The 24365-nt window shown below is 43.3% G+C and overlaps 1 protein-coding gene across 3 annotated transcripts in view; it reads left to right on the top strand.

Moving 5' to 3' along the window:
- The window catches only part of PIEZO2 (piezo type mechanosensitive ion channel component 2), a 251309-nt gene that overhangs the window by 112623 nt on the left and 114321 nt on the right, over positions 1-24365 (top strand). For all 3 annotated transcript variants that reach the window (XM_027525524.1, XM_027525522.1, XM_027525523.1), the window contains exons 4-5: positions 4008-4050; positions 23287-23449. In XM_027525524.1, the coding sequence (XP_027381325.1) occupies positions 4008-4050; positions 23287-23449 (206 nt within the window). The remainder of the gene's footprint in view (positions 1-4007; positions 4051-23286; positions 23450-24365) is intronic.

The raw sequence follows: 24365 nt of genomic DNA, 5'->3' as shown, positions 1-24365 counted from the left end.
TTTTGAAACTTATAGGAAAAACCAAGTTACATTTTTTGTGTTAGAGATTGAGTAACAAGTTGATTTTAAATGATTGATAAAAGTAATCAGTGGGGAAACATAACAAAGTGAGTAACTAATCTACAACATAAAGATAGAAATTTTTACACTTTTGAATAACGTTTATGAAAAAATGAAATTAAAAACTGAATGGGAGCTTTGGAAAACCCCCTAGTGTTGTAAAGACCCCAGGGTAATTTGTTTAAAAAAAAAAAAAAATACAGACCAGAGGCAGGGCTGGGAGAACTCAGCTGTCTGGGTTCAAGTAGCAGGCAAAGTCCTTCAGTTTTCAACCACTACTGCAGAAAAATCAGACAAAATAAAGAACAAGCAGCCCTACTCCACGTGTCTGGGGTACGAGTCTCAGTGTTTTTGTGTGGACTGAGCTCCTGCGGGGCGTCCTGCGTGTCTAACAAAATTCCCGCAGGAGTAGCTCACTGGTCCCGCTGATGGAGGAGGGCTGGATGCTGTAGAATGTCTGCTGTAGACACTTCATGCTTCTCAAGTTAATAACCAGACACACAAAACTTTATGGAGCTAAAAATAAAACATTTGGAATCTCACATTGTAGCCAGATTGTGGCAAGAGACAAATGATAGGAAGGACAAAAAGGAGAGGAAAAGGAAGAAGGAAGGAGAGACGAGGACAGAACCCCATGCCGGACAGAGCAGTGAGGGAGGGAGATAAATATGGTGCTGGATCTGGGGTCTGCCCCCCTCAGCTGATCACCTGAAAGCAGGGAGTTAGTGGTACTGACCTCACGGATTAAATGAACTAATATGTATGAAGTTGGCACCTAATGAGGTGTGAGTGTAACCTGATGGGTTTTTAAAAATTGAGTTATAGTTGATTTACAATGTTGTGTTAGTTTCAAGTACACAGGAAAATGATTCATTATAGGCATATATGCAGATACTCTTTCAGATTCTTTTCTCTTACAGGTTATTACAGAATATTGAGCAGAGTTCCCTGTGCTATATAGCAGGTCCTTGCTGGTTGTCTATTCTATATACAGTAGTTTGTATATGTTCATCCCAAACTCCTAATGCATCCCTCCCCTCTCACCTTTCCCCTTTGGTAACCAGTTTTTACAAGTGAAGAACTGCAATGCATTATTTCTAACTACTTCATCTAAATTGGATAGGAACACCCCCTCTTGTGAACTGTATCCATATCTCTGCTGTATTTTCCTTTCCTGTTGTTTTTGCTGTCCTTTGCTTTCACCTGAAGATGGTAACGTGTTCTAGACTGCTCCATATTATAAATCTCATTTTTAAAAGTGTTGAATCAAGGCAGTCTGCCAGCGACTTTGTTTTTCCTACTTTTCTCTCCGTGTTGGACTTTTCTGGCATAGGAGAATAATATTGCTTTACCATGTAAAACACGGGGAATGGCTTTAAAAGAATTCCCCAGCAACTGAATAATGGGCTGTCAAAAATATGCTTGGTGCCAAAGGATCTGGACACGTCTGTTCCATTTATTGTGTGTTTCTCGTTCCCTCGTGACTGTGCTCACAAAAGACACAAAAGCCCAAACCTCTGGAGTATGTGGTATTTGAGGGCAAAAACCATATTTTCATATATTCAGTCCCATACCTAACATATTAAGGTGCTTAGTAGGGGATCACCAGCAGACAATGATGAGTGTCTATGGTATGTAGGATGCTCAAATTACTAATTAAGTTGACTTCTAGTGATGAAGAAAAGTGTGCTCCCCCATCTCCACCGTGCTTGGTTGAGTGGGTTAATAATGTTTATTTTAAGGAGCACTAGAAGTCTTGTCCCCAAAACTTTTACCTTATTCTAACCTTTTGAATAAGTTTATTTCTCTCAGAAATATGAAACTTATTTCTTACTTAAATTGCCATGTTTTAAAAGCCTGATAGTACAATAGAGCAAAGTCACTTATTTTTATTTTACTTTGATAATAAATTGAGTCTATTTTTAAAAAATCAATATAGGAATGCACTGAGACTACCTAGGGGGAAAAATGGAAATGTGGAAAAATTTTAAAGGTGGCTTGTTTCTCAATGAAAGCAAGGAAAGTCAAGGAGAATAGCATCTGAATGCCTCCCTACCCTGGCTCCCACTGCGACCCTCCCCACTGGGTCCAGCACAGACTGTCTGCTTCTCACTTGGCACAAGGTTCTTCATCTCTCCCACCTGAGTCTCGGCCGGGCTGTTGCCAGCTCCCCTGAAATTCAGCGTGGTTTCTGATTCAGGTTATAATTTTTGACCAGCATCTTAATGGCTAGCATCTTAAGGGCAGGATAACTGTCGTCCAAGAATTCCTGAGCCTGGAATCTCCACTGTCTAGCACGTGACTCACAGGACACATGACATTCTTATGGGGCCCACTCCCCCAGGCCATGAGAAATTCCTGGACTGCTTAACGAAAATTCCACGGCTTTCCTCCTACTCAGCAAAGTCTGTTGGAATTCACTTGGGCAAGAGTAACTTCATCTGAGGAGATAAATCTGAATCTGCTTTAAATTTGTGTGTGGATGCAGGTGTGTATAGTTCAGATCCCAAATTTATCCTGCATCATTTATAGCAGTTATTGAAAATGCTCTATCATAATGAAGTAGTATGAACTCAAGTCCCTTAGTGAGATACCCACTTAGACTAGCTTGGAAACCATCCTGTCTAATGCCCTGGAGGCACTGAGTGGCCACCTGAGAATAAAGTGCTGGGGGGAGAGTTCTCTAGAAAGAAAACTAAATGCCCTCTTGGTTTATTTAGACTTGAGGAAAAGAAGCAGTGTAACTTCTTAGCTGCCTCTGGAGACCCAGTGCTGAACATTCCACTTCCTATTTGCAGGACCAAATTGTATGGAAAGGTGGTGATTATCTTCTGTGATTATTAAAGCAACTAGTACATGACACAGCTCATGGATTTAGGTCTGGGAGGCGAGCAGAGGTGATAACTCGAACAGTTACTGAAGTCCAGTTATTGTTGCCCCAGACAATGCATTGGGAAAATGTGAAAGTGTGGCTGAGCAGAACCCCTGTTGTTCTTCAGCTGCTAATTTGTGTCTGATTCTTTGTGACCCCATGGACTGCAGCACGCTGGGCTTCCCTGTCCTTCACCACCTCCCAGAGTTTGCTCAAACTCATGTCCATTGAGTCAGTGATGCCATCCAACCATCTCATCCTCTGTCATCCCCTTCTCCTTCACCCTCAGTCTTTCCCAGCATCAAGATATTTTCCAGTGAGTTGGCTTTTTGCATCAGGTGACCAAAGTGTTGGAGCTTCAGCTTCAGCATCAGTCCTTCCAAAGAATATTCAGGGTTGATTTTCTTTAGCAGAACCCTGAACTCTTATAAATGCAGACTTTTATTAACATGGTCTTTGATTAAAATGAGCATTTTCTTTATATAAAGTACTCAGAAAATAGTCACGCTTATAGTGTAAGGAGAAACATGAAAAAATAACAGAAAATCATTTTTATACCCAGCTTTTCTTTTGGGGACTTGGATACCCTTCAGATCATGTCATTGGAAACAGCACTTTTGCATTCAGAAGACTTCTGATTAAAATGTTTAGCTTTAAAAATAAACATAAATCCCATGCTTCAGTATTGAGGAGGTAAAGGCATGATGGCCAGTGAATTGGAACATCAGAGTGTCCTCCAGCTTTCCAAATGCCACATGAAGTTAAAAGTTGAATTTTGGAGAGTACAGCTTATAATGTGCTACTATTTCATTATTTTTAACAGGAGAGTGTTACTCATTTTTCTGCTCAGGACACCTGTAGACTTTGAGAGGATGATTAATGGGCAGCCGTGTCAGCAGTGGAAGGCATGGGTGTTGTCCATGGCAGGGGGTGCTCACCCAGACTGGTCTCTGAGAGGGAAGACAGTCACCCCACTTACATGTATCAGTACAAGCAAATCTCTATTAGGTTGTATAAATCTGGACAGAACTGAGTCTTTGATGTGCATTAATTGTGTCCCTTCCTCCCATTGCAGGCTCAACCTGGGAGAAGACTTTCCGACAAATCGGCTTCGAAAGGTGAGCTGGGCTTGGTTACTCATGACCTGTTTATTCCAGCAGTTCACTGATTATCCATTGGTGATCTCACCACCACTACTTCAGTGACTGTGCCCTTGAGTAAGTTGTCATTTTTGAGCCTCGGTTTCCTTGTAAAGTAAACCTTTGATTTATACCATCCTTGCCTGCACACAGATTGAATTTGATGATTAAATAGGGCAATTTATGTGAAAATGCTTCTTCTACTATGAACCAGTGTGAAAGATAAGTTGTAGAATTAGGGCACTGCAGAGAAGAGAGTTGACTTTCTTATTGCTTCCTGATGTCATATGTTATATTCAGTTCTATAGGTTTAGTACAGAGAAATTTATATTTATATTGGTATCTTCCCAATTATTAAAATTATCTGATCTTATCTGCTCCAAGTGAAAGGCTGAGATCATGTCACTCTTAGCTAAAAGCATTTCTGCACCAGCATGTCCTGAAAAGAAAAAAAGTTGACTCATGATAACATCAGAAAATGTGCAGATAGGCTCAGTATAGCCCTAATGACACCATACGGACAATTTAACATCTCACAGTGAACTTGCAGCATCGGAACAGCTATTGAGACAGAAAAGTAATTAAAAATTTTTTTACTCTAAAGGTAGATTCTTTTCAGCATAATAGCATTTTTGCATTCAGAAGACTTCTGAATAAAATGTTTAGCTTAAAACTTAAATGTAAATCCTGTGCCTTGAGGAGGTAAAGCCATGGTGTCCAGTGATTAGAATGTCAACAGCCCTCTAGCTTTCCAAACACCACATGAAATCAAGAGTTGAATTTTGGAGAGTACAGCTTACAATGTGCTACTATTTCATTACATTTAACAGGAGAGTATTACTCATTTTTCAAAATGTGTCTTTATGTGTATCAATCAAGCTGATGGAGTGCTTAGAGCATATGAAAAGAAAATTAAATACCTTAAAATGCATTATTTCTCCAGTAGTAAGAACAGATACCTCATCACCAGGCTGACTGTGATGGCATTTCTGTTACCATTTGTAATTGACTCAAAAGTCTGTTTATTTCTCTGCCTGCTTGTCAATGCCATCAGCACTGTCACCATCGATCTCTCAGTGAGTTCTCATGGTTGGTCCTTGAGGTTATTGGATGAAGTTGGTTTGGGGCAGGCAGATCTGGTGGACAAACTTTCAGGCTGAAAATCACATGCAGCTTCGTGTGTGTGAGACCTTCCCCAAAGCATCTTTCTCTTGATTCTTCTTTTGTGTATCGACAAATGTCAAAGATAACCAAAGAAGCTGTTGTTTTTGTTTTAGTCTTTAAGTTGTGTCTGACTCTTTGCGACCCCATGGACCATAGCCTGCCAGACTCCTCTGTCCATGGGATTTCCCAGGAAAGAATGTTGGAGTGGGTAGCCATTCCCTTCTCCAGGGGATCTTCTTGACCCAGGGATCGAACCCACGTCTCTTGCATTGGCAGGCGGGTACCACTGGGCCACAAGGGAAGCCCGCTTGTTTGTTCACTCTATCCCTAAACCAAGGTTTATTGTAAACTTACAGAAGTCTTTCAAGACCCAAAGTCTTGTCAAGGAGAGAAGATAGCAAATTGAACATCAGTTATTTTTCTCCTGGCTTCAGGAAGACATTGCTATACTTGCTTTGTCCATTTTTAGGGTTGGATGGGACTGAAATATTGTAAAGAGAACCTCAGATACTGTGTCATCATCCCTACCTAAGTCAGTGTATGTCTGTGAAAAAATGGATGTTCTCTTGCAGAATCATGATGCCACACTGGTATTGAATACAAGTACCAGCCAGTTCTTAGCACCATCTAATACCAATCAGTGCATACACTTCCTGATCATCTCAAAAGTGTCATCTAATAGACACTGGTTGAATTAGCATGCTCCTAAAGCCCACACTTACTATTAAATTTTTTTCAACTTTAAAAAGTAAAAAAAATTTTTATTGAGTTATAATTAACATACAATATTATATTAGCTTTAGATGTATGACATATTGATTTGATATTTTTATACGTCATGAAATGGTCACCACTGTGTGACCAGTTTCCACTGTCACCACTGATTCTGTTCTGTTGCCACATCTCCCCCTCTGTATTGAGATTGTGTCCCCCGAGTCTTTCCTAACTTCATTGGGTTTCTCTTCCTGTCACTAGCTTCTGAGGAAACCAGCTCCTCTGTCTTGCAGCACCGCTGTCTTGTCTGAAGTGTCTGTTTGTGGCTTTGTTTACCTTGTCAGTCTACCCTCTGATTCACATAAACTCAAATCGCTCCTCTTTGGCTGCTGGGGACAGCTTCATGGTGACTTCTTGTCCTTTGTCAATGGCTGCCTGGTCTTTTCTCATTTCTGTCCTTCTAGCACAGCAGGAGGTACCAAGACCATCCAGGATTTTGGACCTGGCATCCACCATCTGTCCTGAGGGTGGCCATCTGGGCATTTTCCAGCCTTTGGCTCTTGTAATGAACAACCTTGTGCACATCTGTATTTTTGCCAGGTATTCTAGGGATAGATTCCTGAGTACAATCAAAGAGTAAATTTTTGTGGAATTTTGATGAACATTGCCAAGTTTCCCTAAAATTTTGGCAGCAGTTTCGGCAATTATTTCCCCAGAGCCTCACCAACATAACGTGCTGTCATACTCGAGGTTTTTTTGCCAGCCTGATGGGTGAGAAATGGTAACTTGGTGTCCTTCTAATCTGCGTTAATCCTGAGTCATTTTTCTATAGAGTGGAGCTCAGGCTGAGGTTCTTTGCCATCTCCTGAGTGGAACTCTAAGAGAAAGAGCTTCTTCTTAAATGGCTAAGGATTCATTGATCTGCAGGATTCGGCAATTGAAACACTTTCTTTCTAGTTTGTGTGACCTTAACCTTTTGCCTACTTGAATAATGATGTAATGAAAACAATTGCCATGTACCAAGGACTGTGTCACATCATTTTCAGTCTGTGCAGCAGCCCCACAGACCAAGGATTAGCAAACATTTTTCTAAAGAGGGAGAGGCCACATTTCAGGTTCCATAGGCCATACAGTTTCTGTGGTAGCAGAAGGCAATGAGCATGCTTTGTCCCAATAAAACTTTATTTAAAAAAACAGGAAGTTGGCAGGACTGGCTACTGGCCAGACTTTGTGACCCCATCTCACAGGTAAATAAACCTAAAGAAAACCAAACAGCTACCCAGAGAGCTGTAGCCACACGCATTGACCTGCGTTCAAGAGAAGGTCTGCCTGGCTTTCTACATCCAGCCACACTGAATGCTTGAATTATAGCTTTTTTTGCTTTTGTGTTGTTTATATTTCCTATCCCTGTAGCTCTGGGAACATTGTCTTTAGTCTTATCGACTGTTCTTATTTTATGAATATTTTGAAGAAAGTCAGGGAGTAAAATTTGCATATCGTAATGCCTCTCTAAATGGGTATGCTTCTGAAAAGATGTATACATTAAAATATTATTAAGGGATATATTGAGTGAAAGCTGTATTTTTGAACTGTAGGCTAAGTTTGGTGCACATCCCCAGTTTTAGATGTTATCTTAGAACATCACCCTTTGTTTTCCTGTGTTGTCACATGTTTTCTCCTGTAAGGGCAGGAGTTGTCTCTGCCTTGCATCAAGTGTCTTGAAATACAGAATAGATATTGATAGATGGGGTTATTGTGCATTGCCAGTTGCAAAGACTGTGTCATGCAGTGCTGTTAAACATGGCCTTGCTTGATTTCTTCTCAATTTTAACACCGTCTTTCTCTTCAAGGGAATTCCAATTATATCCTAAATGAAGCTGTCTGGCCCTTTAGAGCCATTGTGAGCGATATTGATCCTTTTAGTACTGTGTCCTTTAAAGTTTGCCCGTCAGTCTGTTTGCTAACAGTATTTCTAAGTGGTCACATGTTAAAAAAAAAAAAAAGTGACTGAGTCAGCCAAACCTCAAAGCTTTCTCCAAGAAAAAGAAAGCCAAGTTGTCCTCTGCTGTACATTCTGTGATGGGGAGGAAGGAGGGAACCTAGGGAATGAGCCTGCCCTTGTAGTAATATTGCCATGAGATACGTCCTGGTGAGCAAACTAAAAGACCAGATAGAGGGAGACACGTGAGGACCTGATTCCATGGCAGCAGCGTCCGGGAGCTTAGCAGATGTCTGTAAACTGTTTCATTGTTTTCCCGCTTTCCTGCCTGTGGTTTCTTCAGGACATGGCAGCTGCTGGTACCCAACAACCCCACCTCCTCCCAAACCTCCCCAGGCCCACAGCCACCACCCTCAGGCTCCCTCCTCTGTCTTCCAACACCTCCTGTCACGAAGCCACCAAGTGTGTTCATGATCTTGTGTGGACTTACTGTGCGTCATTCTAGACCCTTGCTGCTGAGGTGTATGTCTTGTCATTTTACACCTGCTAGTGCCAGCCCAAGGGTTGTCCAGTGATAGGCATTTAATAAATGTTTCAGAAACAAGCATTTTATGAGAGCACTAGTCCCATTCACTAGGTCTCAACACTCATGAGCTGATCACTTCCCAAAGACCCTCATATTTTAATACCATCTCATTGAGGGGTTAGAATTTCAGTAGGTGAATTTTGAGAGAACGAAAACATTCAGTCCATAACGTGTGTCACTAACTCCCATACAATTGAAAGAAAAGTTAGATCTTATGTTTGAGACTTTTATATCCTATGATATCATATAATCCATTTCATTGGACTTTACTCATGCAGCTGATCAATTTTGCTGTTTTCTTTGATCGGCTGAAATACCTTGGTTATACTCGAAATGGAAAGTAAAAGCTATGATTAATATATGCACACATGTGTGTGTGTCTGTGTGTGCATGAGTATATATGTGTGTGTATTGTTTGTGTGTGTAAAATAAAAGTAGGTGATATCCATTTCTTAGGCTGTTGAGAGCTTTACCTAACTTTGACTTCCAACTTGGAAAGGAACTTTTTTTTAATTCAAGTACAATGACATCATTTAGTAAGTATTTGGTGAACAGATCTATTTTTCTTCTAGAAAAAAAAAAAGATGTACTCCTTCCTCCTTTTTCCTTCAAAATATGTCTGGAAGGAAAGATTTTCTGATTTGTAATCTCCAACTTCACTAAGTCAGGTCCCTAGGACTTAATATAAACAGTCTCTGAATGAATGAGTGATAAAGATCAGGTCCTGTGGAGAATGGTGCATTCATGAACTGAAATCCCAAATTCCCAGGTGGTAAGCTTGGCACCTTGTTCTGTACAAAATGTGAGGTACCAAGCCAGAACGTTTTATATTTCATTAATGACATGAGCAAATGAACTGTGTAATAGATCTCTGAAAGCTTTTTCAAACCTTGGTGCAGACAGCACCGTAAATAATAGGAAGTTCACGCTGTTTGATACGGAGGTAAAATCTGGATGTTGAGTCTGTAGAATGGAATGTTTTGGGGAATCATGCTAGCAGATACTCCCAAGCCTCAGTTCAGATTTCTCATTTGCTCTGCATCGTGAGATCCTGAAATTAGCTCTTTCATAGCTGTAACTGCAGTGAAATTTATTTCCCGCAGCCCAGCCAGGTAAACACCTCAGCTCGCGACCGAGTATTGTTGCTTTCATGAAGCAACAGTTTGTATGAGGCAGATTTCAGAGGAGCTGTGTGGGTTTTACATCAGAATCCTCAGAAACCCCATCACCCACGGTGAACAAAGTGGAAACAGTTCCTCCTGGCTCTTCTTTTTTCCCCCGACTTATCTCTACATGCTCACAGCCACACAGACTTCTAAACGTACACGAAATCTTGGAAGTAGCAAACGTGACGGTGTCGCACACCTTCCAGAGTCTAGTGGTTTCATTCACTCAGTGGTGTGTAAATGAGGATTCAGAGGACTAAGTGACTTCTTTATGCAGGACCAGGTGGCATTAAGTCTTTTGCCTTGTGAAGCCTGTGCCTCCTCTTCCCTAAGCCTTGCGGACCTCTGAAGGTCTTATCACACAACAGGAGCGCTCATGGCACCTCAGTTGATCACATCCCTTGGTGCCAAGGGGGCTCGGGAAGCTGTGGTCAGGCAGGACCCCACTTGTCTGAGGCCGGTGTATTAATCTCTTACCCTGCCCTCCCCAGACCATCCTGTACCCACTGCCTCACCCATGACGGACTCCCTTCTGCCTCTGAGAGGCTCTGATGTCCAAGTCCCCCTTCCACACCCTTCCTGTGGTCACTACTGAGGTTGATGCCCACCTCACTCTTCCTGGGGATGGAGAAGTGGCCTGGGGTCCTGTCATCCAGAGAGCAAGTGAAAACGCTGGTCAGTGAGCAAGCCAGCAGCCCAGGGATTGTAATCACCAGGTGGGAACAGGCAGAGCAGCCTGGGGTACCCTCACGTGGCCGTCCTGACCCGCCTGCCCCACACAGAGGGAAGGTTGTCTCACCCGGTCCTCGCAAGAAGTGGGTAGGTTTGAAATGTCCACTCTTTGCTCTGACTGGTGAGATGCACTGACTGAGAAGTCCAGGCAGGTCACTGCTTTCATCCTGGAGTGAGCGTGTTTCTGTGGACGCGCTGGTGTCTCCCGCTGGGATGCTGATGGACGTGCGCTGTGCTGTGGGGCAGCGGGGCCCAGTCCTCAGGCATCTGAGTGCAGCACTGGTTTTACCCTCAGAGCGGTCGACTCCAGCACATTCCAGAAAGAGGAGCATAAGGTCCAAAGGAAGATGGCAGAGATGCTGTTCTGGTTGACTCTTCACTGACGGTGGGGTCCCTGGGCTGAGGGGCTTAGTGGTCAGTGTCTATCCCCTCACTGCCCCCCTGCACCCCTGGAGGGCTGCGTGTCCTTATCCACACGTTGCCTAAGTGACTTTTAGGGAAAAAAATAAAACCAAAGCAGACAAACAGAAACAAAGCCCACTCCCTCTGTTGCCAGGCACGGGGTCTGAGGAAGTGCTGCCCCCACCATGGGGTCCCAGGGGTGCTTCCTACTCTGACCGCCTGAGTCAGGCCCCACGTCCCCAGTCCCACTCAGGCCGGAGGCTGCCCGCTGTGTAACCACAGTACCACCCAGCCCAGTTCCGTGGGGGCTCTGTAGTAGGATGGAGCTGCCCCACCAGGTCCGGGTGTTCTCTGCTGGACAAGCCAGGGGAGCCCCAGGTTTCTGGACACACATTCTCTCTGGACAAACAATAGCTGGCTGAGGCCCAGGTAGGGGAGGAGGAACCAGGTGGGCGCTCAGGCCAGACTCAGCTCTCCTTCAGGCAATTCCCTGTCGGTAAGGAGGGGCCTGGATTGTGGAACCCAAACACGTGGGACATAAGATGCCGTGTGCTGGAGGACGCTCCCGGGCCGGGCAGGGCCCAGAGCATAGCAGGCACTTCGCTGAAGGGCTCGTTCAGCTGCCCTGGGAGGATGAGAACTTCATTCCAACCCTTATGGAAACATTCAGTGCCACTATAAGAACTTACTGTAAAAAAATGATGATTTCTCATGTAAGTCAGGAAAGGAGCATTTATATATGTAGACCTGAGTGGGGGGCGGGTGTGGAGAGAGTGGAAAAGATGGGTAAGAAACACCCTGTCCTGAACTGCTGACCCACTCTCAGTGGACTCCCCAGTGCTCAAGGTTAACAGGGACAGCCTTGTGTTCATCATCATCAGGGGCCAGAGCATATGGACCCAGTGTGGGCGGCTGCTTTCGTGGTGGTGGATCCTGGGGGTCAGTGTTTGCACAAGGAGGGTCCTGAGACGGGACCTGAGGACCCGAGGAAGCAGGAACTTCCTGAGCATCCTTGGGGCTCTTAATCTCTTCCACTTCCCAAGAACAGGACAGAAACGTGCACTGTTCAGATTTGCAGGCATGCAAACCTCAGTGGCCACTGCTCACTCTAGAAGTGTTTATTTTATTTGCTTATTTATAAAAATAATGAATCTGTGTTTAGAAGAAAGTCTCCCAATAACCTAGCTCCAATCTCATAAATCAGCGATTTTGTAATAGGCCTTGAACTGTTAAAACATAATTTCCCAGAATTTCAAGCACAGGGATTTGCAGAAGAAACTGTCTCCTCCACACCCACGTGGTTAATTTTATCCCTGCCATAAATTCTTTGCATGGGAAAGTCCCCTGGGAGAAATGGCCAAGGAGCAGCTCCATGGAAATACTGAGGAGAGAGATTCAGGGACCTTGGGGACCACCTTCCTTCCTGGGACCCTCTCTGCCATTCAGTACATTTTCAACAGTTACACATTTATAGATGCAGATGGTTTATACAGGACATTTGTATCAAGTACTTATTAGGTTTTCCTGCCATTTATTTATTTTTTAATTATTTGTTTCTAATTGGAGGATAATTGCTTTACAATATTGTGATGGTTTCTGCCATATATCAACAAGAATCAGCCATAGATATACATATGTCCCCTCCCTCCCACTTCCCACCCCATCCCACCCATCCAGAGTGTCACAGAGCTCTGGGTCGAGCTCCCTGTGCTATACAGCAAATTCCCTTTGGCTATCTGTTTTACTTATGGTGGTGTATATATGTTTCAGTGCTACTCTCTCAATTTTTTCCCACCCTCTCCATCCCCCAGTGTGCCCGTCAGTCTGTTCTCTGTGTCTGTGTCTCTACTGCTTCCCTGCAGATAGGTTCATCAGTACTATCTTTCTAGATTCCATATATAAGCGCTGGTACATGATATCTGTTTTTCTCTTTCGGACTTACTTCACTCTATAATAGGCTCTAAGTTCATCTACCTCAGTAGAACTGACTCAGATTCACTCCTTTTTATGCCTAAGTAATATTCCATTCTGTGCATATACCAAAGCTTCTTTATCCATCAATTACATTGTCTCAGATTTGGGGTTTCCTCTCAAGTTACCCTTGCCACTCACTCTGTGTTTCTCCAGTGCCTCCCTCATCAGGTTTATTGGGGTGTAATTTACAGCCTGGGAAATTCTTCCCTTTTTAGGTGTCTCATTCTATGACTTTGACAACCTAGGCAGCCATGTCATCACCTCCATTTCAAGATTTATAATATCTTCACCATTCCGGAAAGTCTCCTTCTGCCCCTTTGTCATCAATCCCTTACCTCCCCCAGCTCCAAGCAATCACTGATCAGAGTTCTCTTTCTCTGGTTTCACCTTTTCCAGGTTGTCATGTGAATGGACTCATAGTTTGTGGTTTTCATATCTTGCTTCTTTCACTTAAGATAATACTTCTTAGGTTCAACCATAGAAGTTGAAAGCATCCTTACTTTCATTGCAAATTGTATTCCGTTGTATAGATCACCGCAAATTATCCAGGGAGCAGCTGGTAGGTGTTTGGCATGTTTTCAGCTATTGGTGATTATGAATGAAGCTGCTCTAAACCTTTGCCTACAGATCTTTGTGTGGACAAGTTTATGTGATATGTCCCTTGATTATGTCCTCTGCCTTCAGCCTCTTTAGTTAGTGAACCCTAAATTACTCAAAGTGCTTTCTGAAAAAACCTTGAAAACTCAATCACATTTTAGCTGCACGGAGAAGTGTATGTAGAAAGATGCTTTGGTGATTCTGTTCACAGTGTGGGCCAAGACACTATAATTTTTACTTCACAAATTTTTATTTTCATTTCTTGGATTTACTGAGCATAGGGTGCATCTTTGGACAGGTGAAAATTCAGTTTTTTGCATTTGTTTGATTAACATTTTATTCCTGAGCAATTTTGGTTTGTTTCAGAGTTTAGTGTTTCTAGTTTGTTATGATGTGCTGGAGTATGGATCTTCAACCTTCGCCTGCAATCTCAAATTCTAGTATGCTCTCAACACTTGGTATTTTAGTCTGATTTCTCGGTGGCAAAAACCTGACCTGAACTGACCTGGGAGCCAGGGGGAGAGCATTGCACTGAGTGTGAAGGGATGAGGTGTGTGTGCTGGGGAAGGGGACACTGCCCTCGAGCCTCCTGCCACGGTTACATAGTCTGGTGAGGCACCTTCCTGAGATCTGGAAAAGTATGAACTTTGTAATACATTCAGCTCCAAGAGATTTGGAGGAAGGATCTGTTTTTTCTCCATCTGTCTTCGGCACAACTGCCCCCTATCTGTTTGATGGAACTGAGTTGTGCTAGAGAGTGAGTCTGAAGCTTTTTTTTCCATTGTGACTACACCTGTACACTTTATGCCACAACCCAATACAATGCAAATACATCCAGTTTCCAAAGCAACAGCTCCTCTTACTGCATGCAGTGTACTCCTCTCTTCCTTTGCTGTGTTCATGAAAAGGAAAATGCTGGCTGGTGCCATTGCATTTATTTGATTACAAACTGGTTAGTCGTGGCTGCAGCTGAGAGAGCCATGAGCTGCGGGTGGTGCTTAGGCAAGAGGGAGACTGGAGGTCCATGCCCGCCTCGCTGTGCCTGGGCCCATGCTTATGTGTCTGTCACAGTGACACATGAGGCCTGCTTTACCACAGAAATGCACGTGCAGGTTTGACTCAAAATCTTTGCAGTTCAGGTCAAGCAGAAGGAACCCTGAGACTGTGTCCTTCAAACTCCTGGAGTGAATCACCCAGCTCCAGAGAGACTAGACTAGATTCTTCTTACCTCCTGTGTTTTGATTGTTCACAGGGCCGTGCAAACCAATCAGAGGATCACCATGGGGTGGGCTGGTGGAGGGAGTGTGAGACAAAGGTTGTATTTCAGGAGCTAGACTGTGCACAATCGTTGACACTGCTGGGGAAATGAGGGGTCCCGGAGGAAAGAGAAGGTGAACCAGTCTGCATTGGTGCTGAAGTGGGGCCCCGACGAGACTCAGGGAGGGTGCCTGGGGCATCCCTGTCCCTGTGCAGCTCCCCTGCTATGGGATGGTGACCAAGCATCAGTGCCTGGGCTCCAGAGGCCACCAGAAGACCAGGTACAACCATCTCAGTAGTTCATATTCATCTAAATAATGCTCATTTGCCTTCTAATTGTTTTATTGGAATTCAATTGAAGTTGACCTTCCTACAAACTCTGAACCAAAGGGCTGGCTCCCAAAGGAGTGGCATGAATGGGGTTGTACTTTTCCAGCTTCTGAAGGTAACAGCGTTTGTGTTTGTTCCTAAGTCTGCTTTTCAGCCCTACCTGAAATTCCAACACTCTTCTTCTTTCAGCCATACCTGGAATTCCAACACTCTTCCTCTTTCCCAGTCTCAATTCCCTTCTCAATTTCCCTATCTCTTTATTTTGAATTTTCTGAGTCACAATGAAACCTGACAGTTGGGAAGACCCTGAGAAGTCATTTTGTTGGTGAGAAACTGAGACTTACAAAAGCAAAGTGGGTTGCCCATGAACATCCACCCCAACCTCACTGCTTCCCCGGACTTAGATGGGAGGATGGTAATTGAGTTTGACCAAATATAATCATGGCTGAGACTGCAGCAGTTGGTCATTTTCTTTCCCAGGCAGGTAATCGACTTTGTGTTTTCATGATATATTCTACATGAGGAATTCTGAGCAGTATGACACTTCTGATTTTAAAAAATAATATGCAATATTAAAAATACACTTTTGTGCATGCCAACCAGCTTTCAAAGTTAAGAACCTAGGTGCTGCAACACAGGTGACTGTGTTCCTCTCTCTGTCCAGAAACATGTTTGTTGCTTTCATGGAGTTCTTTACGGGTGAGTCCGTAAGTGATCAATATTCTGTATGCTTGCTACTTCTTTTTTTTTTTTTCTCTCAATATTGTGTTTGTGAGATGCATCCATGTTTATTGGTGTAGATCCAGGTTGCACATACATTTGCACTAACTTACTGATTCACAGTGTTTTATGGCTACATTTTCTCTCCTCTTGATGGATAAAGAATTTTTTCCCCATCTTCCAGCTTCCTAGACTCCCTTTCAAGAGGAATAATCACCCTGCACAAATAGGATCATGTGACTGTAACCGGTTTGGAGAGGAAATGTCTGCCTGTTGAAGAGAAATGAGGTTTTAAGTTGTTTAGCTTGTGCTTTTCTATACGGAAAATGTAATTGAGCTGAGCCCGGAAGGTCATGCGATATAGGATAACATTTTATGGGGAAATGTATACATCAATCTCCTTAATATATTAGAACAGGGATTCTTCATATAACCTGGTCAGCCTGATTTCAAACACAGGATTTACTTGAAATAAAATTTAATTTGTTGGGCTTCCCTGATGGCTCAGTGGATAAGAATCCATCTGCCAATTCTACCAATGGAGACGTGGTTTCAATCCCTGATCTGGGAAGATCCCACATGCTGCAAAGCAACTAAGCCTGTGCACCACAACTACTGAACCTGTGTTCTAGAGCCTGGGAGTCAAAACTACTGAAGCCCACTCACCCTAGAGCCTGTGCTCTGCAACAAGAGAAGCCACGGCAATGAGAAGCCCGGCCACCACAACTAGAGACTAGCCCCCGATCTCTGCAGCTAGAGAAAACCCGTGCAGCAACAAAGACCCAGTGCAACCAAAAATAAATTAATTAATTACACTATTAAAACATTTTAATTGTTATTAAATGTTCTGAAATGAACACCGACAATTCATTTACAGAGCCTTCCATAAATATTTATACTCTGTGCAGTCCCTGGACCATCTGACTTACTCCATGGACTTTAGCCAACCTACATGAGAAGAAATCTCTCACTCTGCCCCTCCAGCCAAGACCTCTCTCAGGCACAAACCCCACGTGGGTCCAGGGTGACCTGTCACGTCCATACCTCATGTCCGTACCTCATGTCCATACCTCACCCTCACCATGGAAAGGCCACCTCCCAGCCCCACTTCCTGCGACCAGATTGTGACTTCCTTCTGGGCTCAATTCCTTGGTGATGGTGGAGAGTCCTTTGCTCCAAACCCTTCAGCCCTTCTGGTTTTGCAGATGCTTCACCAGAGTCCGAGTCCAGCAAGGAGGACCTGGCCACAGCACCTCTTCCTGATTTATCTCTGTGTTTAAGACACACTTTCATAACCAACACTCAGTGCTCAGGGAGAGGGCCTGGCACTCAATAGAGGCATAATAAATATTTTTGGAATAAATAAAAAATCTGACCAAATTAAGCCATTTCATGTTCATTGGATACAATTAATAGTTCTTGTTCTTGAAATGTTTTCTCTGGTGTATGCAAAAAGTGCATATATATTTTTAATGGTTTATAGTTTCCAATTGTGACCATTAACTCACATCCAAAGAACTGAGATTGTTACTCATCAACCTCCGGTCCTCAGACGCTCCACAGACACTAGTAACTGTCCTGCCCTTTGTACTTTATCTTCCCTGAACTGAATTATGGAGATACTTGTGGAAGACACCTGATCTAATTCTTCAGCAGGACTTTGCACAAACTATTGTCATAGGAAAGAAAGAGCAAATATTTGGAGATCGCATTAATTCTGCCAGCCTGTATTCAGAGCACACACTGTACCACATGTACACACACACATACACACATACAAATATAATATATACATATATATATATAGTCCTCTTGGATATAGAGATTCACAAATAAGTGACCAACATAAAGTGTTAGGGGTCTAAAGGAAACAGATGATAGGCTTTGCGGTGGAGATGAGGGAGGGGAGTCTTGACTGATGAGGATGACGTGGAAGTGTATGTGAGGAGGGCTTTGTGGTCCGAGGGAGAAGACCGTGCTCTGACTCAGAGGGACAAACACTTGCCTGTCCTTGGATGTGCAGCCAGCACGGCTGGAATTTGAGGTTCGAGGAAGTCTTAGCAAGAGACAAGGCACACACGTCTGCAATACAGAGGCCCCGTAGGTGAGCTTGGGAATATGGGCCTTTCTCATCGCTGGTGCAGTGAGCAAGTCCAAACTGTGCTTCTAGAAGTTTAGCTTGGCCTGGTTGGCAGAAGGGACACCCCGAGGTAAAGTGACAGTCATTCAGAAGAGGAGGTGGTGAAGGGAGACGTGTGGAGATATGGTCAGGCACTGGGTAGAGACCTCCCATAGGAAGATGGGTGTCTGCAGATGGTCTTGGGCACGTGCTGGGACTGAATGAGCAGCTTTGTGAGTTGTCGTGTGCTTTCTGGTCTCTTCCAGTCTGTCCCAAGAGCAAGTGGACATTTGGGAGAGGGGGTGGACAGCTGGGAGAGGGGATGAGGGAAAAAAATCAGGTGTTGCTGGCACTGTAGTTATTAGGGGCTTATTCAAAACCAAATATATGAGTATTAGTTACATCTAAGTACAGTTTCCAAAGTATTCATTCATTGTGATAAAAAATCTAGACCATTGAGGAGACTCCAGCTCAGCATTTTCTAAAACCTGTGCCATGAGCAGTAGGTCAGCAGAATGTAGTAGATTTTAGATAAAACGTTAAGAAATGGTTTGTGCTCAGATAAATTTGGGAAGCAGAGATTTGCACGCGAGCTCAGTTGCTTCAGTTGTGTCCGACTCTTTTGCGACCATATGGACTGTAGTCCACCAGGCTCCTCTGTCCATGGGATTCTCCAGGCAAGAATACTGGAGTGGGTTACTGTACCTTTCTCCGGGGGACCTTCCTGACCCTGGGATCGAACCTATGATTCCTGTGTCTCCTGCATTGTGAGTGGGTTCTTTACCCACTAAGCCACCTGGGAAGCCCAGAGGTTTATACAAACTCCAATTTACTGTTTTTCTACAGAACTTCTCAAGTCCTTTATTATAATAATAACCGTCATGATTTTCTAACACTTATTTGACCAGAGGCAGGTGTTTTTTTTTTTTTTTGGTCATGTTTTGCTTTAATTCCCAGTATTTCTGAGGACTAGCTCTCTCATGAATGTGCTTCAGTTGACTCTGGTCTAGACAGTGAAGATAGAGACTGTAGTGATAATATGGTCCCCATGGGAGGTATCAAGTGGACTCTGACCTGGTCATTGTCCGCAGCCCACACCGTCATCTTCTGGAGGTTCCTGGAGCCCGTGAGCTGGCAGTGCTCTGAATGTGCTGCTTTGTGAGCTCGGGTAACAGCACCAGCTAACAGGTTGGCACCTCCATGGCTGATGGATTCCACTCTGAGCTGGACCACAGCCCAGTCCTGTTTCTGGGAGCTGCGTTCTTTCATGGCTGGGGAGTAATTGCTTTGCAGTTGGGGTTCATTTACTCTCTTCATGTTTGTGGGTGATCGAGTGTCTCCTTGGGGACCTAGGAGCACAAAGCTGAGGCTGTTGACTCGAAGCCACTGTTTGCAAATTGAGAGCCATGTACAGAGTGAAGGTTGGGGGCGGCGGGAGTGGGGGAGGTGCAGGAACAGTGGCTCCTGGGTCCACTGTGCCGGGTGGGACTCTGGGTATGTTCCTCAGAGAACTCTTTCCCGCCAGTCGGCTTGGTTTGTGCTTCTCATAAAATGTCATGATCAATTCGTTTTCGGCAAAAGAGCTGCAGTAATTTATCCCCCAAATCCACTCAGGAGGGACTGCCGGCTCCCCCGACCTCAGCCCCATCCAGGAAATACTTCCCCGCCCAGCCTGGCTTTCATCTCCTGGCCTCTCTCCTTGATCTCTGAATTCTCGTTCTGATGATGTGAATCCTCCTTTGCTCTGTCTGATCGCGTTAGGTGTACTTGCAAAGTAGGTGAAACCTCTATGGTTTTCTTATGATGAAATCAATCATCAGATTTACTTATTATAGATTTGGATTATAAATTTTATAAGTAATTGTAAAATCTGGATGAAGTGTTCACAGTATTATACGTTTGGATGAAGTTTTCCTATTTGATTTCTCTTACTCTTAGCCCAAATGCAAGGAATTTGCTATTTTTTAAAACCTTTCATACAACCATGTGTGTTTTATTTATGGAGGTAAAGGGATGTCTCATCACATCCATGTTTCTCTGTTCATAGAAGTTTCAGTTCAGTCAGTTCAGTTCAGTCTCTCAGTCGTGTCCGACTGTTTGTGACCCCATGAACTGCAGCATGCCAGGCCTCCCTGTCCATCACCAACTCCCGGAGTTCACTCAAACTCATGTCCATCGAGTCAGTGATGCCATCCAGCCATCTCATCCTCTGTCGTCCCCTTCTCCTCCTGCCCCCAATCCCTCCCAGCATCAGGGTCTTTTCCAATGAGTCAACTCTTCGCATGAGGTAGCCAAAGTACTGGAGTTTCAGCTTTAGCATCATTCCTTCCAAAGAACACCCAGAGCTGACATCCTTTAGAATGGACTGGTTGGATCTTCTTGCAGTCCAAGGGACTCTCAAGAGTCTTCTCCAGCACCACAGTTCAAAAGCATCAATTCTTCGGCACTCAGCTTTCTTCACAGTCCAACTCTCACATCCATACATGACCACTGGGAAAACCATAGCCTCGACTAGACGGACCTTGTTGGCAAAGTAATGTCTCTGCTTTTCAAGATGCTATCTAGATTGGTCATAACTTTTCTTCCAAGGAGTAAGCGTCTTTTAATTTCATGGCTGCAATCACCATCTGCAGTGATTTTGGAGCCCCCAAAAGTAAAATCTGATGCTGTTTCCACTGTTTCCCCATCTATTTCCCATGAAGTGATGGGACCAGATGCCACAATCTTCATTTTCTAAATGTTGAGCTTTAAGCCAACTTTTTCACTCTCCTCCTTCACTTTCATCAAGAGGCTTTTTAGTTCCTCTTCACTTTCTGCCATAAGGGTGGTGTCATCTGCATATCTGAGGTTATTGCTATTTCTCCCGGCAGTCTTGATTCCAGCTTGTGCTTCTTCCAGCCCAGCGTTTCTCATGATGTACTCTGCATAGAAGTTAAATAAGCAGGGTGACAATATGCAGCCTTGACGTACTCCTTTTCCTATTCGGAACCAGTCTGTTGTTCCATGTCCAGTTCTAACTGTTGCTTCCTGACCTGCATATAGGTTTCTCAGAGGCAGATCAGGTGGTCTGGTATTCCCATCTCTTGAAGAATTTTCCACAGTTTCTTGTGATCCACACAGTCAAAGGCTTTGGCATAGTCAATAAAGCAGAAATAGATGTTTTTCTGGAACTCTTTTGCTTTTTCCATGATCCAGCGGATGTTGGCAATTTGATCTCTGGTTCCTCTGCCTTTTCTAAAACCAGCTTGAACATCTAGAAGTTAACCGTTCATGTATTGCTGAAGCCTGGCTTGGAGAATTTTGAGCATTACTTTACTAGCGTGTGAGATGAGTGCAATTGTGTGGTAGTTTGAGCATTCTTTGGCATTGTCTTTCTTTGGGATTAAAGTGAAAACTGACCTTTTCCAGTCCTGTGGCCACTGCTGAGTTTTCCAAATTTGCTGGCATATTGAATGGAGCACTTTCATAGCATCATCTTTCAGGATTTGAAATAGCTCAACTGGAATTCCATCACCTCCACTAGCTTTGTTCATAGTGATGCTTTCTAAGGCCCACTTGACTTCACATTCCAAGATGTCTGGCTCTGGGTGAATGATCACACCATTGTGATTATCTGGGTCATGAAGATCTTTTTTGTACAGTTCTGTGTATTCTTGCCACCTCTTCTTAATATCTTCTGCTTCTGTTAGGTCCATACCATTTCTGTCCTTTATCAAGCCCATCTTTGCATGAAATGTTCCCTTGGTATCTCTAATATTCTTGAAGAGATCTCTAGTCTTTCCCATTCTGTTGTTTTCCTCTATTTCTTTGCACTGATTGCTGAGGAAGACTTTCTTATCTGTTCTTGCTATTCTTTGGAACTCTGCATTCAGATGCTTATATCTTTCCTTTTCTCCTTTGCTTTTCACTTCTCTTCTTTTCACAGCTATTTGTAAGGCCTCCCCAGACAGCCATTTTGCTTTTTTGCATTTCTTTTCCATGGGAATGGTCTTGATCCCTGTCTCCTGTACAATGTCACGAACCTAAGTCCATAGTTCATCAGGCACTCTATCTATCAGATCTAGGCCCTTAAATCTGTTTCTCACTTAGAGTTGTGTATAAAACCCAGGCTTCTAATGGGGAGGTCCTTTTCCAGACCATTTTTATAAAAAGCCAGTCAGACTGGTCTGAGGAATTTTTCGTAGGAAATCCTGGATTAGGAGACTCTTCACTTAAGACTTGACTTACATTCATATTATGGTACCAAATAATTGGTAATATTCTAAATGTGCAACTGTAGTGGACTAGTTAAGTAACTACTATCTGACTGTGAGTGTGGTAAAGGTTTCAAAATCTTCAGTGAGTTGTGAAGACGTGAGTGATGTATTAAATGAACAAATTATTTTCAAAAACAGTAGATAAAGTATGAGCCTAGTTTTGTTAACTCTAAGATTGCACGGATAGTAGTTTCTTATGGTTTCCAAACTATTGAGTAGAGTTCCCTGTGCTATACAGTAGGTCTTATTGTTATATACAGTGCTGTGTATATGTTCATCCCAAATTCCTAATTTACCCCTTCCCCCTCACCTTCCTCCTTTGGTAACCAGAAGTTTGTTTTCTTTGTCTATGAGTCTATTTCTCTTCTGTAAATAGTTCATGTCATTTTTTTAGATTCCACATAGAAGCAATATCATATGATTTTTTAATTCACTAAAATGTCAACATGATTATTTCTAGGTGGTAGAGGTCTTGCTATTTATTATGTTTTTACCCAAATACATCATATATCCAATGTAAATGACGACTATATATTTCATCACATAAAGTGTATTTGAAAAATACGTATCTTCACATGAGATAACTTCCTATCTTCTGCTGCTTTTCCCTAAACAAGTTTTAGCTCTGATACACATTGGGTCACTCTCATTTGAATCCTGTGCAATAAAGATGAACAGTGTTATCTCTTCGAGACAGAGGGGAGCACAGGACAAGGGGAAGGTCCCAATGAAACACAGCCACCAGGTCCTGCTGACACTGGGACCAAATCTTCTGAGCTCTCTGTTAATGACCTGCCTTTTCTTGGAACAGGATGGAAAACAAAATCGACTCAGCATTCAAAGTAATGAAGGGTTCCTGTTCAAGGATGGCTTGAATGTTTCCTCTGTTTTCCCTCTAAACTTGGATTTACTTCCAGGGCTGCTCATGTACATCTAGTCTTTAACAGCTCCTACCAGGTTGCAAACACCTGTCTCTGTCCTGGACACATGGCTTATTTAATAACAGTTTAGTTCATCAGTACGTTTTAGGAGTGAGAGTTGGTTTCGGGTTCTTCATGCTATTTCTGAAACTCCCTGAAAGCTTCCTGAGTCTTAGTAGATTATGTAAGGCTGGAGTCAGAGAAAAGCTTTCTGATACCTTCCAGGCAGAAACTGAGCATTCTTTAAGTCTTAAGAAGATTCAAACATACTCTGTGATGGTTTAACCATTGCAACATCAAAACAACTGAATTTCCTCCTCCCTGTTTTTCCCTTCATAGCTTAAAGGGAGCCGACGCTGGCAATGGGATCCGAGTGTTTGTGCCTGACGTGGGCATGTTCATCGCCAGCCTGACCATCTGGCTGGTCTGTAGGAACATTGTTCAGAAGCCAGTGGCCGAAGAGGCCGCGCAGTGTAACCCGGAATTTGAGAACGAAGAATCGGTAAGTCTGAGTCTGGGCCTCTTCCTGGTTTGATTTCTGGGGCCTTGTAGGTTGTGACATTAAAAGTGAGATATGCACAGAGCTTCGTGCCCTCCTGTGCTGGGTGGTTGCTTTGTACACCTCGTGTGGTCCTCACGCATGTGCATTCTCACCCGCACTCGGCCACGTGGAAACAAGTCCGGGGACGTGAGGGCTGCCCTGTGAGATGCATTAACCCTAAGGGCCTGGGCCTGACCTGGTGTCTCTTCATTACCATCCGCCCTTAACTCACACTGGAAACCTTTCAGGTTTGTGTCTTGGCCCATGCCCTAGATACTTAGTTACTGCAACATTCTTAGAGAAGAAACACCTGGCAGTTGTCAGAGAAAAAAAAAAATTAATTCTACCTTTAAAGAAGCTTCCAGTCTGTGCACTGTGCCATCCTGAGTCAGTGGTTAAATCTGTAAGCTTCCATCGAGGTATTTTTAAAGTACTCCAGAGAAAAAAATAGATGCATTTGGAAGAGTGTAAGAATGAGTAAAACGTTTGTGAATTTTTAGCTGGATCAGGGGACACGTCAGATTTCACTCTGTGGCAAATAGAAGCGGGAGTCGCTCTGTCACTGACCTGTTTGTTCTAATAACTGCACTTTGTCATATGAGTCTAGGTAACAGTGACTTAAAAAGTAATTGATCTGGTAATTGAAAGATAAAATTTACAGGGAAAAAAATTCCTTAAAAGACTGTATTTGGACATTTGACCCAAGACAATTGTAAGTACTCATTCATAAGCTTTGGCAAGAAATTAAACCTATAAAACTGAAGGTAGTTGAAATTTCTTATATTGAGATTGGTAACCATGATGACATCAAAGAAAGAAAGTTCTCAGTTATGGCAAATAATGTGTGTGCTTCACAAATGAACAGCATTTTCCCTTG

The sequence above is a fragment of the Bos indicus x Bos taurus genome, chromosome 24, assembly GCF_003369695.1.
Source record: "Bos indicus x Bos taurus breed Angus x Brahman F1 hybrid chromosome 24, Bos_hybrid_MaternalHap_v2.0, whole genome shotgun sequence".
Classification (NCBI taxonomy): domain Eukaryota; kingdom Metazoa; phylum Chordata; class Mammalia; order Artiodactyla; family Bovidae; genus Bos; species Bos indicus x Bos taurus.
This window is presented reverse-complemented; position numbering and strand designations above follow the sequence as displayed.